Genomic DNA, 15,653 nt, shown 5'->3' on the forward strand with positions numbered 1-15,653 from the left:
GACGTACGCTTAACACGGTGCCTGACCCCCGACCGCTCGAGCCAAGCTACCCCTTATGTGTTGGGAAAAACCGGGTGACTGCTAACCTCGGTTGCCCGGGGTTTTCTAACAATTACCATCTGATAAAGCCTTACTGCTCGGCCACGCTACGAAAAATAGAGAGTAAGATATTTACTTTTACCTCTGTAAGCTTTTGGGGATCCACTGGACTCTGCATACTATACCTTACCTTGGTATGGTATATACAGAGCCAGCTTCCTACAACCATCCGCTATTGTATTATATTACATAATTTTGCAAAATATGAAATGTAACTAACTATTCTGATTCTAGCATTTGAATCTATGAAAGATCCAATACTGGAGAAAACATGTGTTACTTACCTGTGACTCTCGTACTCCAGTATTGGTAACTTTGATAGTCACATGCAACGCACCCTCCTCTCCTTGGAGGCTCTCCTGCTTGGCAAGTGGTAACTATTCCCACTGGTGCTTGAAAACTCGCGGGAAGATGCCTCTGCTGGCAATGTTTGTTATTGCTTGATTGGCTGGCGTTTGGTTCTTTATAAATGATGTAGATAAGCTGTAAAATGTCTTTTGCCTCCAAACTATGTATACTACTTCCACTGCTTTGGAATGTACCGTGGGACTCCCACCCTGACAATGGGGATGATTCAAGCATGTAAATCTATGAAAGATACCGATACTGGAGAACAAGAGTTACAATTATGTAACAATTTCTTTTCCCCAACATCCGTAAGTTTTACATGTAAGCGGTGATGTAATGTTAGCTTGTTTGTACTACTTTAATTGCTAAATAAGATGTATTCACTTGTTTTATTTTAAGTTTTAATAACTTTTTTTTACTTTCCCTTCAGTGGTTAAGGTTCCAATTATCAACCACCTTGAGGCGCTGCGCGATGAGGAACTTGAGGAGCGCAGAGAGAAACGCAGGAAGCAACTGGCAGAGGAGGAGGCAAAGAATGCTGAGAAGTCCAAGGAGGACAAAGGCAAAGAGAACAAAGCTCCTGACTCTCAGGTAAATGCACCTTATTTTCTATTTATTTGGGCACTGCTAGTGGTTTGAAATCCACGCCTTTGCAAATAGGGCAAACACTCAACAATTTCCTAATGTTTTTTCTAGTTTCGCTGAAAGTTATTTCTAACTCTATATTGCTCACCTTGTGAATCTCCTCAGGCACCAGACCGTATGTTGAATCTCTGGTAATAGCTTCTTCACATGAACATCCAAATACAAATTTAGAGGAAACATCCCTCGCCAGAAACCCTTGTAATACAGGCTACCTTGAGCAATGTAAACCTGAATTCTGTTCATCAGTGAATAGGGAATCAAATCAAATTGATAGCATAGGCAAGAAGATCTTTTCATCTTCAAATTTGGCATGGATGCAGTTTGTCTCTTGGGTTGTTATACACACACACACACACACTCACACTCACACACTCTTTGACACGGGTGTTGTCCGGATTCCCAAAGGTTCTCCGCAATGCCTTCACTTAAATAAATGATAGGATGTGTAAAGTACTTTTTACAATTTGGCCTGGACACTTTGTATTCTCCAGTATTGTCTTTCATAGATTCACATGCTTAAATTATTCCCAGTCGTCAAAGTGGGTGTTCCACAGTACCATAATAAAGCAGTATGTATCACTATCACAGGCATCTGATAGAGACATCTAGCAGCAGATTCCTTAACTTTTGAACTCTCCCCAGGAATCAGACTGGATCCGGATATTTTTTAGCAGAACCTGTGCGCGCTGAGGATGGCGTTGAACGGCTCCGCGGTGACATCGTCTCCGGATATGACGTCAGTGGAGCCACATTAGTCCCCTCTGGCTCGCGCACATCATTTTCATTTTTTCAGCGCTGTAACGTGGATCCATAGCAGTTCCTCTGGTTTTTTTCTCAACCTACTTCAACACCTGGTGTCGGTGGAACAGTGTGCCTTTGTCATGTTTTGACAGGTTTGAAACCTTGTGGGTCTTGTAGCCGATATATGTCGGTGACGGACCTGCATACAGTTTGTATGTGGTGCTTAGGTGAGCGCCACGACATCAAGGATTTGCGGTTCCTGCCAGAAGCTAAAACTGAAGTCCCTGAAGGAGCGGTGTTTGAAATGGATTGCGGCACACGTCTATCAATCTTGGGAGGCTTCCCAGCCTCGGTCTTCATTAGCCCACAAAGAACATTTGTGGGGTCGATCTAGGAGCTGAAGCCGGTCTGGGGGTTGTTGTTCTCCAGGCAAGTCAAAAAGTAAGGGCCGTTGAAGTCGCAGCATTTTCGGACTTCACCCCGTGGAGACTGTGTGGAAGCCATACACTACTCCACGCCGCGTCTCCCCGTGTTTTGGGGAGGCAGTGCGTCGATGGCTCAGATGAGGGAATAGTATGACTCTTTACACCTTGTCTTTGGAACCCCATCTCCCTCTGGAGAGCCTGTAGGCCCCAAGGAGGTGAGTGGGCGCTGTAGAAGGATTTGTCCTCGCTGACAGTTGCAGATCCATCGACTTCGATGGCCCGTCAGTCGATGCAGACTGACGTTGCTTTGGCGCAGGCATACAGACCTTTGGGATCTTTGCCAACGACAACAGTCTTTGATCAACCGACTCCGACATTGATGCCTCCTCTCCTACCTCATTCGACGACGTGATGGTGCAGCTTCTGCATCATACGGTGTCGGATGCAGAGTAGGCTGTGCAAACTGAGGGAATTAATTTTGTGGCCCCTTTCACGGAAGAGGTGTTGGGCGGTCCACCTGTATTGACTGGGGCTGTACTTCAGCCGATGCCAATGTGTTTCAAGTGGAGGAGAGTTGGCTAACATCTCTTGGTGAGGCCAGTGGGCTGGATTCCGCACCAGACGCGTGGTGGCTCTCTTACCCTAGTCTTGCTACGGAGGCAAGTTCCACCTTTGCTGACATGCTAAGGAAAGTGGCTGCAGTTATAGACTTGTCACTGACCACGATGCAGAGGTCTACAGACCCTTTGTTTGAAATTCTTTGCCAGGGTCAGACAGGAGAAGAGCCTGTTCTTCCTTTTAGTGAGGAGCTATTTAACGTTTTGTTAGGTGCTTGGGCCAAGCCTGAGTCTGGGATCTCCGTGGACTGTAAAGTTGCACGTAGGCATTTGCCTGCATCGGGGACCCAGTTTGTGTGAGAAAGTGCCATCTTTCTTGCATGGTGTGCCCCCACTTTTTGCTAAATTGCTGAATGTACTTTTACCGAGTGTACCCTGGACTCCTGCCAACCAGGTGCCCAGGGCCTATGTTCCTTACTTAAACCACACAAACTCCAAATTGGCAAACCCTGGCCACATGTCAGCCCCTAGTAAATGGTACCCTAGGTACCCAGGGCCTTGTGACCAGGGAAGGCCTCTGAGGGCTGCAGCACTCATTGTGCCACCCTTAGAAGCCCTGTACCCTAACACACACACACACACTGCCTTTGCAGGCTGAGTGTCTGGGTGCAGGACAAAATAAAGAGTCGACATGGCACACATCTCTGTGTGCCATGCCCATCACCTACCCTGCCATGGCATATATCAGCCACCCCTCTGGCTGGGTGCTTTATGCCCATGGTGTGGGCACAGGAGCAGGAGCCCTGTGCCCCTACAGTACCCAGGTCCATTCCTGGGCACTGTAAGTGCAGTGCTGCCATTTAAGAGTACATGGTGCTGAGAGCTCGTCAAACACGAGCTACACAGCACCATAATGGCAACACTAAAGACTGGGAAGTTTGGTATCAAACTTCTCAGCACATTAAACCCACCCTGATGCCAGTGTGGGATTTAATGTACCAAGCACCCCAGAGGATATCTTAGAGATGCCCCCTTACAACTAACCTGCAATCCACGTCTGCTCTGAGGCTGCCACACAGCAGACACGTTGCTGGACCCCTGGGTGGGAGAGCCCCTGCTCTCCCGGGCCTGCAACAATGCACATCCTGGGTGAGGTGATTAATCTCCTCCCCCAGGATGAGCAAAGGGAAGCTTCAAAGGCATGCCGCCTCTTGGAGTTTCCCCAGGCCACTGCAACCCCCCACTCTGGCGGGAAGCTTGGCCGGAAACCCCATACAAGGACGGGATGTGCCAGCCTGCCCACCCCACCCCACCCCTCAGGTGGGGGAGGCGAGGTGAAGCACATCTCCGGGCTCTCGCCATCTTGAAGATGGAAGGCCCTACCCTATCAGGATTAGGCTACTGCCCCCTCCCACAGGAGAGAGGCAGGATAGGGGGTGTACCCACCCCAGGACAAGGACCCATTGGTCCCTGGCCTTCACCTACCTGTAACGCCCCTAAATCTAGTATTTAGGGGCACCCTGAACCTTCCTTCCCGAGATTCCAGATTCAAAAGACTACAAGAAGAGCAAAGACCTGCCCTGCAGCTGCTAACAAGGGAAGAAGACACCAACTGCTTTGGCCCCAGCCCTACCGGCCTGTCGACTCCCGAACCTGCACCAGTGCGGCATCTTTCGTGGCCAGCAACCTCACCAATCCCGGAGGACCTGGCTACCTTTTGGCTCCAAGCCCCTGGGACTCCCATGAGTAGAGGCTCTACTCAGAAACCTATTTCTAACCCCTGGCAGCAGCCCGGAACCGCGAACCCAGCACACTCTGCACCAGCCAAGCCTGGCCAGTGCCGGAGTGGACAAAGACCCTGAGGACGACCCCACGGCGACTGTGACCCCGAGTCCGGCACCCAAGGACCCCCCTCGACATTCCGGAAGAAGCCTGCAGCCTCGGAACAAGGTGCCCCCCCCAACCGCGATCATCAGAGGGTAAGATTTCCCGACACCAAAAGGCACCCCTGCACGCGGCGCCCTGCGGCCCCCTGTGCCCAATCCCGGGGTACCCACCTAACCTACAACTACCCAACTTACCTCTCGAAGTGGTGGTGGCACCTGAAACATCCTCGTCCCCGAGCTTGCAGCCTTTTTCCTAACCGGAACATTCCCATTGATTTCCATTGAGCGCCCGACGGCTCAAAAGTACCCTGCACCCAGCAGCCAGAGTGGCCCTGGCAGTGCAATCTCTACACTAGCCTACTTCCCCACTTGCCCTGAGTGAGTGACCAGGAGCCCAGCTCCCAAGGCCGCGTGGCCTGCTAGTCAGCAGCCACCAAACCAGGCCCCCCTATTCCTCATAGGCTAACATTGGGCCTAACTCTCTCTGCACCCGGCCGTCCTGAAACCGCTGAGGGTGAACTGACTGTACCTACCTGACACTGGGAGACCCCTGAGTCTACGCCCAGAACTTCAACTCTGCCAGTCGAGAACTTACCCTTAAACCGCTAACTTCATTTTCCTCATAGGGTAACATTGACTGGCTTTTTCTTGGAAAATTCTTCTAAGTGTGAACTTTTCAAAACTCAAAACATTCACCAAAAATCAGCCGCGTACCAAAAACGAATTTACTCACCTGCTCTTAGGTGGGCTCCCAGTGCTGGATCTTGGTGCCCAGCACTGACTCTGAAAAGTACCCACAACTATACTTACCTTTAACTCATTTTTCTTCCATAGGAAACCATTGACTGTTTTTCTGTGAAATTTCTTCTAAGTGTTGATTTCTGCAATTTCTAAATATTCCTCGTATAACATCTGAAAACGTAATTACTTACCTGTTTTGGATAAATGTCCCAGTACTGAGTCTAGCCACCCAGTACTGGATTACAAAAGTAACGATAACCTACTGTACCTGTAACCTTAGGGAATCATTGATTGTTTGCTCTGAAATATTTTCTAAGTGCTCACTTTTGAAATAGCTAAATATTAGTTAAAAATCACTACAGTACCAAAGTCGACTTTCAACAGCTGATTCTGAGAACTGACCCAGGACTGGATCTAGGATCCAAGCCTGGAATTACAAAAGTAATCTAAAAAGTAATCTGTTGCATGTAAATTGAATTTAGCATTGAGCTCAATGTATTGTGTTTAGAAATAGTTGCCTACTGCAACTATTTGTAACTGTTTACTAAAAAGTCTATTGCATATACAAAAGTATTTTTACGAAACCTCTCCTGTCGAGAAAGTATATTTTAATTCCAAGTGTTGGTTCTAAAATAAAACAAGCATATATTTTTTATATACAAACCATTGGCCTAGAGTTCAGTTATTGAGTGTGTGGAACTATTTGCTGACTGAGTGTGTACAACAAATGCTTTACACGTCCTCTGATACTGCCTTACTGCTCGACCAGGCTACCACTTTGGAGAGTAAGGTTATATCTAACTTTAACCTCTGTGGGGTCTGTGGACTCTGTACACCCTGTACCTATTAAGGAACAGTATATACAGAGCCACTTTCTCACAGTTTGTTTACATAAACATCCTTCCACTAGTGGCCTGGTGACTCAGGCTGCAACGCCTTCTAAGGATGTAGATTCTACTCCTAAGACTCGGATGGTTAGGGATGCTAGGGATTGTGATGCTTGTGATAGGCATACATTCGCTTTGGCCAGCTCAGCATTGAGAGCCACCAACACGTTTTGTGTGCTGGGGAAATTTCTTATGCCTTATGGGATTCTTTACACGACATGCTCCCATCTCTTCTGGATATCCTCCTTGCTGAGGTAGGCAACTTGATTAGAGATTGCCAGCAGGCCACTAGGCTTACCATAACGTGTGGCATGGACACCGCAGACTGTGGGTCGGGCCATGGCATCTGCAGTGGCGCTAAGGCATCGGGCTTGGTTGTAGTCTTCTGGTTTCTCAGAGGCTGTCTGTAGGAGAGTAGGGTCTGCTTTCTATGTTCACCCCCACTTTTTGCTTTTGCTTCACTGGTTTTCGACTTAGATGTGGCTGTGGGCCTGCTAATCAGACCCACAGCCCTGCTGTTCTCTCTCTAAATTCACTATGCACTTTAGGTGCATAACCCAATTGGTAAGGATCACCTTTTTGGACCCTGTACAGTGTACCTTAGTTACCCAGGGCATAGGGGTACCCTAGGCCTACCAGGGGCTGCAGCATGTATTATGCCACCCCTGGCCTGGCCTCCCATTATGACGCAACTGGCTGATCACTCAGCTGGGGCAAGGTCGTGTAATCACCCCTTGCTTAGGTGTAGTATTCCTATACCTACCTTATATATAGACACATGTGTACCTATCAGCCACTCCTATGGCAGGCCTTAACAATCCTGGAGGCAGAGTGCTTGGTAACATGTGAGATGGTGCTCTAGCATGAGCTGAACCTGTCTGCAGCTGTCGGAACCATGTCCTTATAGCTGTTCTATGATATCGCCTACCATATACTCTTAAAGTGCCTTATAATCCTCGCGGTTATGGTAACTATGGTTTGGCTTTATCAAAACATATGTCGTGTAAGGTGTCTAACACTTTGGAATACTACCCCCACACCATTTCTGGCGGTGAGGATAGTATTCCTCTCTTCTAGAGGGAGAAGACATGTTGAAGACCTACTACCCAGTTAAAGTTAACCAGAGCCCCAGCGTCACAAAATGGACGCTGCTGCCACAGACACGAGTCTGACCTCCTGCTGCTGGGAGACCTTCCAGCGAGGGAGGCTTGGACAATAGGTTTCCTGCCTTGGGAGGTGCTAGCACCACCCTAGACAGGCCTTAGTGTATTGGGGCAGGGAGGGATGAATGAAACGAGACACTGCCTGAGGCACACAAGGTGTCCCATGCATAGTCCAGTTCAAACCGGTGCTGGGGCGCTCCAGCCCCAGTCCTGGCGCGAAACTGGACAAAGGGAAGGGGGTGTAACCAGCCCCCTCCCTGGTCCCACCCATAGGAGGGACCTAGCAGGTAACCCAGCCCCCCAGATTAGTATAAGAGTGGGAGCTGAGTCCCTAGGACTTTAGATTATCCTGAACCTGCATCTTGAACAGAAACTCTGGACCTTCGACATTCGACCTCAGGAAGAAGACTGAAGAATCTCCCTTGTGGCCAAGGAGTGACCACCCTGGGCAACCAGGCACCATCCAGCGACCGCTGCTTGCTTTGCGACTGATCCTACGAAGGACGACTGCAGAGACTGAACAGCGCTGTGACTTCCAGACACCTCTGAACCAGATCCACATCTAGAGCAAAGCTGAGACCCGTGGAGGCAACAAGGGAAGTGGGACCAGCGACTTGGGAAAAGTGGCTAGTAACTGACTAGCGCGACTTCTGAGGATTCCTCGAGGCTGTGCTTGGGGAATTGAGAAGCCCCAATCCCGAGCACCATCTGCAAAGAAGATCATCTCCCCACACTTCACGTGTTCTGCGTGGGGCCCTTCTGCACCTGAGTTGCTTGACGTGTTGTCCGGTTGCTGGCCCGTTGGCTAGTGACCTCTGTGACGACGAACCTTCAATTTTACCTTGCTGGTCCGGCTCCTCCAGATCGGCACCCGCTCCCCTGTGAAAGGGAAGCACCCCAGACCTTCCTGGTCTGCGACAAAAGCAAGTCCTCCATCCTGCGTGGGTTACGCTTGCCAAGGCTTGTTGGGTCCTAACTCTGCATCGACGCCGCCAACAGCAAGAGCCTTCGTGGGACAGCTCGCCTCCTGGTTCGGGTCGTCCTCGACACCTCCTGGTACCCGTGGCTGCTGCGACAAGCTTCACCTCTTCACCTGCATCTTAAGGACATCGCCTGGTTCCTTCCTGGTTCCTTCCCGGCTCCTGGCTGGTGACCTAGACTCTGCCCCCTCTGCTTGCAGGTACCCTCCTTCCTGATTCCATCCTTGGAATCCACCGGACACTCTTCACTGACTGCCTGTCAGCAGCTTTCTTCAGGCATCCATAGGAGTCGACTGTAGGAAGGTGGATATCTGACTATGGTTACCCCCAACTTTTTTGCCTAGTGTCTAGCTGGTTTTTCGACTTAGTTGGCCTGAGATCCTGCCATTCAGGGTCTCAGGCTGTCTGCTCTCTCTTTAAAATGGACTCCATGTACCCTAGGTACATTCCCAATTGGTAAGGATCACCTTATTGGACCCTGTACAGTGTACCCTAGGTACCCAGGGCATAGGTGTACCCTAGGCCTCCCAGGGGCTGCAGCATGTATTATGCCACCCCTGGTCTGGCCTTCCAATCAGACACAACTGGCTGATCACTCAGCTGGGGCAAGGTCGTGTAATCACCCCTTGCTTAGATATAGTATGCCTATATCTACCCTTATATATAGACACATGTGTACCTATCAGTCACTCCTATGGCAGGCCTTAACAATCCTGGAGGCAGAGTGCTTGGTAACATGTGAGATGGTGCTCTAGCATGAGCTGAGCCTGTCTGCAGCTTTCGGAACCGTGTCCTTATAGCTGTTCTATGATATGGCCTACCATATACTCTTAAAGTGCCTTATAATCTTAAACGGTTATGGTAACTATGGTTTGGCTTAATCGAAACATGTCGTGTAAGGTGTCTACCACTGTGGAATAATACCCCCATACCATTTCTGGACAGGAGGATATTATTCCCCCCTTCTAGAGGGAATGACATGTTAAAATCATACTTTACTGTTAGCCTCTGACCAAAGCCTCAGCATCACAAAATGGATGCTGCTGCCACGACACAAGTCTGACCTCCTGCTGCTGGGAGTGATCCCAGCCAGGGAGGCCTGGACAATAGGTTTCCTGCTTGGGGAGGTGCTAGCACCTCCCCAGACAACCTTTAGTGTATTGGGGCAGGGTGGGCTGAAAGGAATGAGACATGCCTGGGGCACACAAGGTGTTCCTTGCATAGTCCAGTTCAAACCGGCGCTGGGGCACTCCAGCCCCAGCTCTGGCGCGAAACTGGAAAAAGGGAAGTGGGTGTAACCACCCCCTCCCAGGTCCCACCCATAAGGCGTGACCTAGCAGGTATCCCAGCCCCCCAGATTAGTATAAGAGTGGGAGTTGGGCCTCAAGACTTTAGATTATCCTGAACCTGCAACTTGAACAGAAACTCTGGACCATCGACATTCGACGAAAGAAGACTGAAGAATCCCCCTTGTGGCCAAGGAGTGGCTACCCTGTGTAAACAGGCACCATCAAGAGACTACCCTTTGCTTTGCTAAAGTTCTACGAGGGACCGACTGCAGAGCCCGACCAGAGCCTTGACTTCCAGACTTCTCCGACCCTGATCCACATCCACATCCACAGCAGAGCTGAGATCCGTGGAGGCAACGAGAGACGTGGGACCGGCTACCTGGGCAAAGTGGCTAGTATCTTCAAGCGCAGCTTCTGAGGCACCCTCGAAGTTGTGCACCGGGGATTGAGAAGCCCCAACCCCAAGCACCATCTGCACCGAAGATCAGCCCCCCACACTCCACGAGTCCTGCGTGGGGCCCTTCAGCATCTTCCTGCTTGCCGCGTCTGTCCGGTTGCTTGCCCGCTGGCTAGTGGCCTTTGTGACGACGCATCCTGAAATCTTCACCGCTGGTTTGGCTCCTCCAGACTGGCTCTTGCTTCTTTGCAAAAGAGAAGCTCCCCAGACCTTCCTGGTCTGCACCAGAAGCAAGTCCTCCGTTCTTCGTGGGTTCCGCTTGCCAAGGCTTGGTGAGTCCTAGTCCAACTTCGACGCCGCCGACAGCAAGAGCCTTCGTGGGACAGCTCGCCTCCTGGTCCTGGTCGTCCTCGACATTCCCTGGTCCTCGTGGCTGCAGCGACAAGCTTCACCTTCACCTGCAATCTTCACGACATCGCCTGGTTCCTTCCTGGTTCCACGTGGTCACTGGCTAGTGACCTTGACTCTGTCCCTTCTGCTTGCAGGTCTCTCCTCTTCTTGATCCCAGCCTTGGGATCCACCGGACACTCTTCACTGACTACCTGTCAGCATCTTTCTTCAGGCATCCATAGGAGTCGACGACGAAACCCGACGCAACTTCACCCCTATGCACCCGCAGCCTGTGGGCTAGGTAACTTGGGTACTCCGGTGCTCATCAGGATAGTGACTATCCTAGTGTCTAGTTTTCCAGTCTTGACTTTCTAGCTACTCCGGAAGTGTCCTAAATCTATCTATTTCTAAACTGTACTATTGCTATTGACTTTTACGCATGAGTGTTCCCACTCTGCACCTGAATCCCGTGGGCCTCCCACTTCCTAACTGTTGCTAGTGTAGTGTAGCCCCAGCGATTGCCTAGGCCTATCCTATTTCCGTGACAGTGGTTCTTATACCACTTACTTAGTATATGGTTTGCGTGGCCCCTAGGGCCTAACTGTATTACTTACCTGTGTGACTTAATGTATGCTTAAATAAGACTGTGTTGTACTTACCTCTAATCTCATAAAGAGTGCTGAGGGTTTGACTAGAATAAATACACTTTATTTTATATATATATCTGTTGTGGTGTCCTTTCATTTGGTATTCAAGGGATTATATATGGTATCACAGCTGGCTTCACATGCCATTCAGAGTTTAGCCTAAGACTGCTCTTGTCCATGCTACCACTAGGATAGCTGGTCTATAAGGTTGACTTTACAACCAATCACCATAAGGGTATTTGGACTGATATAAGGTGTACACTAGAACTAGTGACATCATACATCAGGCCAACTTCTCACATCGACGACGAAACCCGACGCAAGTTCACACCTATGCACCCGCAGCCTGTGGGCTAGGTAACTTGAGTACTCCGGTGCTCACAAGGGTATTGACTATCAAAGTGTCTAGTTTCCAAGTCTCTAACTCCTAGTTCCTTCCGAAGTGTCCTAAAACTCTTAATTACTAAATACTACTATTTCTATCGACTTTAACGCATTACGCGTGAGTGTTTCCACTCTGCACCTGAGTCCCGTGGGCCTCCCACTGCCTAGCAACTGATAGGATAGTGTAGCCCCAGCGATGGCTTAGGCCTAACCTGTGTTTGTGACAGTGGTTCTTATACCACTTACTTAGTATATGGTTTGCGTGGCCCCTAGGGCCTAACTGTATTACTTACCTGTGTGACTTATGTATGCTTAAATAAGACTGTGTTGTACTTGCCTCGAATCTCATAAAGAGTGCTGAGGGTGTTTTGACTAGAATAAATACATTCGATTTTTATATAGATCTGTTGTGGTGTCCTTTCATTTGGTATTCAAGGGATTATATATGGTATAACAGCTGGCTTCACATGCCATACAGAGTTTAGCCTAAGACTGCTCTTGTCCATGCTACCACTAGGATAGCTGGTCTATAAGGTTGACTTTACAACCAATCCCCATAAGGGTTGTTTGGACTGATACAAGGTGTACACTAGAATTAATGACATCATGTATCAGGCCAACTTCTCACACTGTCCGGTCAACTTTGGCCGATATACCATTTGATGGTGCCCGTCTTTTTGGCAATCAGGCAGATGCAGCGTTGAGACGTTTCCTTGAAAGACAGAAAACTACAGGGATGTAGTTCTATATTTTCGGTCTGTGTGCTTAGCTTATAGGTAGGCTTGGTATATATGTTTTTGTTGATCAAAGAATAGCCCTATTAGGCTTTTGGATATGTCCAATTCAGTTTCAGTACTACCACTTTTACTCTGGTGAGGAGTATTGGTTATAAACTCAGTACCATTTTCTTTTTTCTTTTGTGTATCAAATTAAAAGATTAACAGATGTTGCCTTTGTTTCCTGGCCTCTGAGGAAGGGATTTCTGCTCAAGAGGCTATTGAGAGGTGTCTTCCTGTATGAAAACGTATCTGTTGCATGCTTCTTCAAAGCAGTTCCGTATGCAAGTTGTACGCTTACTTCTTCAATGCTTCTTTAGAGCCGTATGGTTGTCAGTTTTTGACTTTTGTGGATCGACTTTGTTCTACTCCTGGCGTGATTGGGTGCTTCATCAAGTTGAAGCGTTGCTCTTACTCAGAGTATAGGTTTGCATGGTTTGAATGCTACTTTGCTTGCGAGTTCTTCCTTTAGGGTAAAGGAACAATGTCTAGTAAAGGCATAAATATTACCTCAAATGCAGGCAATTCCTATCCCTGCTGCATATTGTGATGTGGTAAATTGACAGCCAAAGGTTTGATGCGTGGGTTGGGCCACCTTGTCCTAAGACCAATGTAATCTGGATGGCTTGTTGTCCTTGACATCAGACATTATGTTATAAGGTGTTGGGCCATTTTGGTTGTCAACCAGACCGCCAATAGTCTATAAAAGTCTTGGGAGCCACTTTTATAATAGGAGGATTTTTGACTTTATAGAAAACTTTTCTTCCTCCGATGATATTCATTGTAGGCGTGGTTCTGTCTGATTTGCATTGCCTGTCTTTTGGAGAGATTGTACTTGTTTTCTGTATTCTTTAGTACCTGAAGAATCACGATTGTTGTTTCTTGTAGTGTCAGTTTCTTGTGACACCATTTGACAGGCAGCTTTTTCTACGGCAGGCCACCTAATGTGTTGTGTTGGTGTCGTACTACTCCCTTTTTTCACTGGGTTAGGTATGTTTGCCGAAACACTTTCAGAGTGGCTATTTGTAAATGGCGTATACATGATATAAGGTGCTGCTTTGTTTTACAATATTTGTCGTCTTTGTCTTATATCAGACGTATGTGCTTGTTGTTGACAAGTGCACAAATAGGTGTTACCACTTTCATAATTATTGTAAAACGCAATCTGAAAGAAACACATAGTGATAGATTCCTTACCTTAGAATTTCCCCCAGGCGTCAGACTGGATTCGGAAAGTTTTCGTCAGCAGTACCCTTTCACATTGGAAGGTCTCGTCGTGCGGCTCCGCGTCCATCGTTGGCTGCTTGGTCGGCAAGATGACTTACCTGCAGCCACTTAGAAGCCGCCCTCGCGCGCTGACGTCAGTTCATTCTTTTTCCGTTCTAGCAAGCGCAGATCTGGAGAGAGCGGCACCCCAAGTCACTTTTTTTTGTACTGCGTTTTTCGAGGCCTTTATGTCTGTTTATCGAGCCAATCGACTCCTGTTGCTGTAGGGATGCCCGGTTTCAAGTCTTGCGGGGACTGTCATCGCATATGTTGGTGACTGACCCGCACCGTGTGTGTCTCTACTGCCTGGTACGCGACCACGACTCCAAGGCGTTCTCTGACTGCCGGCCCATGGCGCCGAAGACTTTGCAGGAGCTGTCCCGAAAGTTTCTTGAAGTCCGGAGTCATGACCATCGTTTGTCGGGATAGAAGTCTTCGCATTCGGGGTCAAGTAAGGCGAAGCATCACAAGAACTCGAAGCGCCATCGCTGTCCGGCTTCACCTCGCCCATCGCGGCTGAGCATGCGGGTGGTGCCTCCCCCGCGGCTCTGGCGGAGCCTCCACAGTCACCCCCGGGCTACCCGCCCTTCCCGGTCCGTCGGTGACTCTGGCCCAGCTGCAGGAATTTGTCAGCCATGGCCCGCCTCTTTGGGCTGTCTGCCCCGCCGGCTTGCCTTCAGGCCCCATGGGTCCGACTGAGGGCCCTCACACTCTTCATTGTCGGTGGCTCCAGCATCGCGGTCGGCTCAGGCCCCAGTGCCGCAGGGCCCCCAAGGCTCCAGGCCTGGATCCCGGTTGACATTGTGGCACCTCCACCGACATCGACCCCCACCGGCAGGCCTCCGTCGCCCATGCCCCCGGGCGACGTCATCCCCCGTGCCCCCGATTTTCAGCCCTGATGTGGACACTGTGCCGGAACGGCGTCGCTTGACGCAGATTCCGACGCCGATGGAGCCTGACTACCCCTGTGTCCAGCCACCTTATTTTTGGCCTGTTCAGCAGCTTTCGGAGGAAGGTGAGGACTGTTAGGGGTCTGAGGACCCTCTCACAGAACAGTGAGAGTTTGACCCAGACTGGGCAGATGCAAGCGGTCTTGACACCTCTCCTGACCTTGGCATACTAACTCCTCATAACGTGGCTACGGAGGAGGGTGTGAGTTACGCAGTGGTGTTGCGTAGGGCGGCCGAGACTCTCCACCTCGAACTCCCTACAGTGGCTGTCAGGACTAACCTGACAGAAGTGCTTCAGCCGGCGGCTACCTCTATGGAGCCTCTGCTGCCTTTTAATGATGCACTTTCAGGCGTTCTTTTGGGCACCTGGTCCAGGCCCAACACAGTGGCTCCTGTGGTTAGGAACGTGGCCCGATGCCCGGCCCCGGGCAGCCCCATTTTCCTTTCCCAACACCCCACTCCTGAGAGCTTGGTTGTCCAAGCCTCTGCATCCCAAAGCGCATTCCCTTCCACCCCCCTGGACAGGGAATCCAAGAAACAGGAACAGTTCGGTAAGAAGATTTTTTCTTAAGCCAGTTCAGGGCTGCGGTCTCTGAACACCACATGCCTCTTGGGCCGTTATTCCCACGCTGTGTGGGATACGGTGGCGCAGGTGCTGCTTCAGTGTCCGTAGGAGGCCCGGACAGTGCTCTCTTAAGCGATTACTAAAGGGAGAGATGCAGCGAAGTTCATGTTTCGATGTGGTCTTGACACCGCCAACTCGCTGGGCAGAGCGATTTCCACGACAGTGGTGCTCCGTCGCCACGCCTGGCTGAGGACTACTGGTTTTTTGGGGGATGTCTAGAACACCTTGATGGACATGCCCTTTGATGGCATTCGCCTTTTTGGCAAAAAGAAGATGGTGCGTTGGAGCGATTTAAGAACTCACAGGCTACGGCCAAGTCCTTGGGCCTTTAGGCCAAGTGCCCTCCTCTGCCTTGTGCTTTTCGCTCTTTTCGTGGCCACAGGAGGGGTGCCCTGACACATTTGCTTCAGAGCCACAGGCCCGCGCAGCAACAGTGTCCGCGCGGATGTGGGACCTG

At 49.8% G+C, this 15,653-nt stretch overlaps 1 protein-coding gene across 5 annotated transcripts in view; it reads left to right on the forward strand.

The window, feature by feature from the left end:
• Positions 1–15,653, forward strand: part of HUWE1 (HECT, UBA and WWE domain containing E3 ubiquitin protein ligase 1) — a 1,878,220-nt gene that overhangs the window by 1,281,772 nt on the left and 580,795 nt on the right. For all 5 annotated transcript variants that reach the window (XM_085629865.1, XM_085629862.1, XM_085629866.1 and 2 more), the window contains one exon: positions 878–1,038. In XM_085629865.1, coding sequence (XP_085485991.1) covers positions 878–1,038 — 161 coding nt within the window. The remainder of the gene's footprint in view (positions 1–877; positions 1,039–15,653) is intronic.

Source organism: Triturus cristatus, chromosome 10, assembly GCF_964204655.1.
Source record: "Triturus cristatus chromosome 10, aTriCri1.1, whole genome shotgun sequence".
Classification (NCBI taxonomy): domain Eukaryota; kingdom Metazoa; phylum Chordata; class Amphibia; order Caudata; family Salamandridae; genus Triturus; species Triturus cristatus.